Consider the following 2343-nt stretch of genomic DNA (forward strand, 5'->3'; position numbering starts at 1 on the left):
GTCTAGGACAGTGATGGTGAACCTTTTGAGCTCGGCATGTCAGCATTTTGGAAAACCCTAACTTAACTCTGGTGCCGTGTCACATATAGAAATTTTTTGATATTTGCAACCATAGTAAAACAAAGACTTATATTTTTGATATTTATTTTATATATTTAAATGCCATTTAACAAAGAAAAATCAACCAAAAAAATGAGTGTCATAGGTTTGCCATCACTGAAAGGGCCCAGGCAACGCCTCACGTCCAGGGGCCAGAGGCTTTTGGACTCTGACTCGGCAGGACAGCGCCAGGCGGCTCTGCTAGACGCCGGTGGGCATGGCAGCGTTCGGGCCCTCGACGGGGCTCGCCACAGAAGCCATGCCACCCTGGGAGAAGGTAAGGTCGACTCTCGGCCCGCGGCTTCCTGACGGGCCACTTTAGGAACAATACCCAGCCTGACAAGAGGCTCTGTGATGCTGGCAGCGAGGACCGGCCGGGAACAAGGGGACATTGACTCATGGCATCTCCTAGACCTCCCCACGGCCCTTCCTTCCTTCCTCTTCTTTTATCTTGGCCTCTCTCCCTCCCGTCCAGCTCCCAGCCGTCCTGTAATCACAGGCGAGGGCAGGAACCACCAACCCGCTATTCTGTGGGGTGACGTCGTGAGCGAAGACCGTGGTGGTTTGCGGGCAAAGGGCAGAGGGTTGCTCTGTGCTGGGAAGTTAGGAAACCTGCCCGAGGGTCTGAGCGGAGAGCGTGGGGAAGGCGAGCCTGAATGCTCTCATCTCTGCACTCGCAGCCGGCTTACCTGGGAACGTGTGGTCGTTGGGGCTGGTGCTGCTGGCCCAGGTGCTCCGGAGCCACTTGGCGTGGTCGTAGATCCAGCCGCAGGCCTCCTCAGGGAAATCGAAGTTGCAGTTGAATCCTGAAGGGAGCTGGAAATCTTTGTCTAAAAGAAGAGAGAGAGAAAAAAATAACCCAAAGGAAGGCCAATGAAATGGGTTCAGAGAACAGCCACCGTGGTGCTATTTCAATGGCTGGCAAGGCCTGAGTGCAGAGCAGAGAAAGAAGGCTCCTTTTCGCTCATTCATTTCACTCCTCTTGGCGGTCGCTGGCTTTCGGGTCAGCCTTTGGTCTCATCCTTCCCAGGCACGAAAGCCAAGTCTGCCTGCGGTTCCCATTGTAAGCGATCACAAAGGAGGCCACCGAGTGGCTTCGGGCTCTCCCTGGCCTCTCTGTCCACCTCGGTGAGCAGACCAATGTGAAAATCGCTGCTCCCTACACGCCAGAGAAGAATGTCTCCCCAGGGCCTCGGTGGAAGGCTGGCTCCTGCCCACCTGGCTCTCGGAAGTGATGGGCAGCCCGGTAGCATCCAGAGAGGCGGGAGGGAATGCAGGCCAGCGAGGAGAAAGTGGACACCGAGACAAGGCCGGCTTGTTTGCTCCCCTTCACCTCCTGCGGTAGGTCTCTCGTTTCAGAAGACCAGGCCATTTCCACATCCCGGGGGGGAGGCGCTGCCAGGTGGCATGTTAGGGCAAAGTGAGGGAACCGGACCAGCCGGACCAGCCGGCCGCCCGCTCAGCACTGACCAGGAGGAAAAGGGATTTCACAGGAAGGCTGAGTCCAAGGTCAGCAGAGGGTGCGTCCTCATGGGAGTCTCGGAAGCGGCCACCGATGGCTCGCCCTGGCTGCTCAGTTGTTCTCGGGCCTGAGCTAGAAGCCTTAACCTGAGGCATTGTTTTGAGGGTCCACTCGGCTCTAAAAACCAAGACTGAGCTGGTGCTACATGGATGATGCAGCGGAGGTGGGTGGAGGTGGACGAAAAGAGGAAACAGGACAAGTATGGATGCTTGCGCTTGCCAGAAGGGCCTGTGGAGACGGCAGGAAGGTGTGGCCAGTGCTGGCAGCAGAGAGGAAGTGGGGTCCCTGGCCTTTTCACTTCCCTTCTCAGGGTTCCCAGGGAGGAATTTCCGCGGAAGGCCTCAGACGTGGGTTAGGAGGTCTGAAGTGAGTAACAGGCTGGAAACAGATTGCTCCCACCACGGAGGGGAGGAGGGCACGCCTCTGAGGGCAAGGGCAGGGCTGGCCTCAGCGCAGAGGGCCACCGGGTGCTACCGGGCCCTGCTCATGCCTCTCCTTCCCAAGAGGCAACGTGGAATGTTTGCCCACCGTGGGCCAAAGTCAGCTCGAGTAGAGAAGAAACACATGGAATCTATTACAGCATCAACCTGTGGCTTGGAAAAGTCAGCTCCTAGCCCTCACCATCCCCTTCTCCCGGCCATTTCTGAATTTCTATTTTTCCGTTCAAAAAATATGGAGTAATTCAATATACCGTAATTCCTCTCTCATGTTGACATGCATAC

General features: G+C 56.2%; 1 protein-coding gene across 4 annotated transcripts in view; it reads right to left on the reverse strand.

The window, feature by feature from the left end:
- NRP2 (neuropilin 2) overlaps window positions 1-2343 on the reverse strand; it is a 123128-nt gene that overhangs the window by 44765 nt on the left and 76020 nt on the right. For all 4 annotated transcript variants that reach the window (XM_005874235.2, XM_005874234.2, XM_005874239.2 and 1 more), the window contains exon 12: window positions 789-929. In XM_005874235.2, coding sequence (XP_005874297.1) covers window positions 789-929 — 141 coding nt within the window. The remainder of the gene's footprint in view (window positions 1-788; window positions 930-2343) is intronic.

This window comes from Myotis brandtii, unplaced genomic scaffold, assembly GCF_000412655.1.
Source record: "Myotis brandtii unplaced genomic scaffold, ASM41265v1 scaffold43, whole genome shotgun sequence".
NCBI lineage: Eukaryota > Metazoa > Chordata > Mammalia > Chiroptera > Vespertilionidae > Myotis > Myotis brandtii.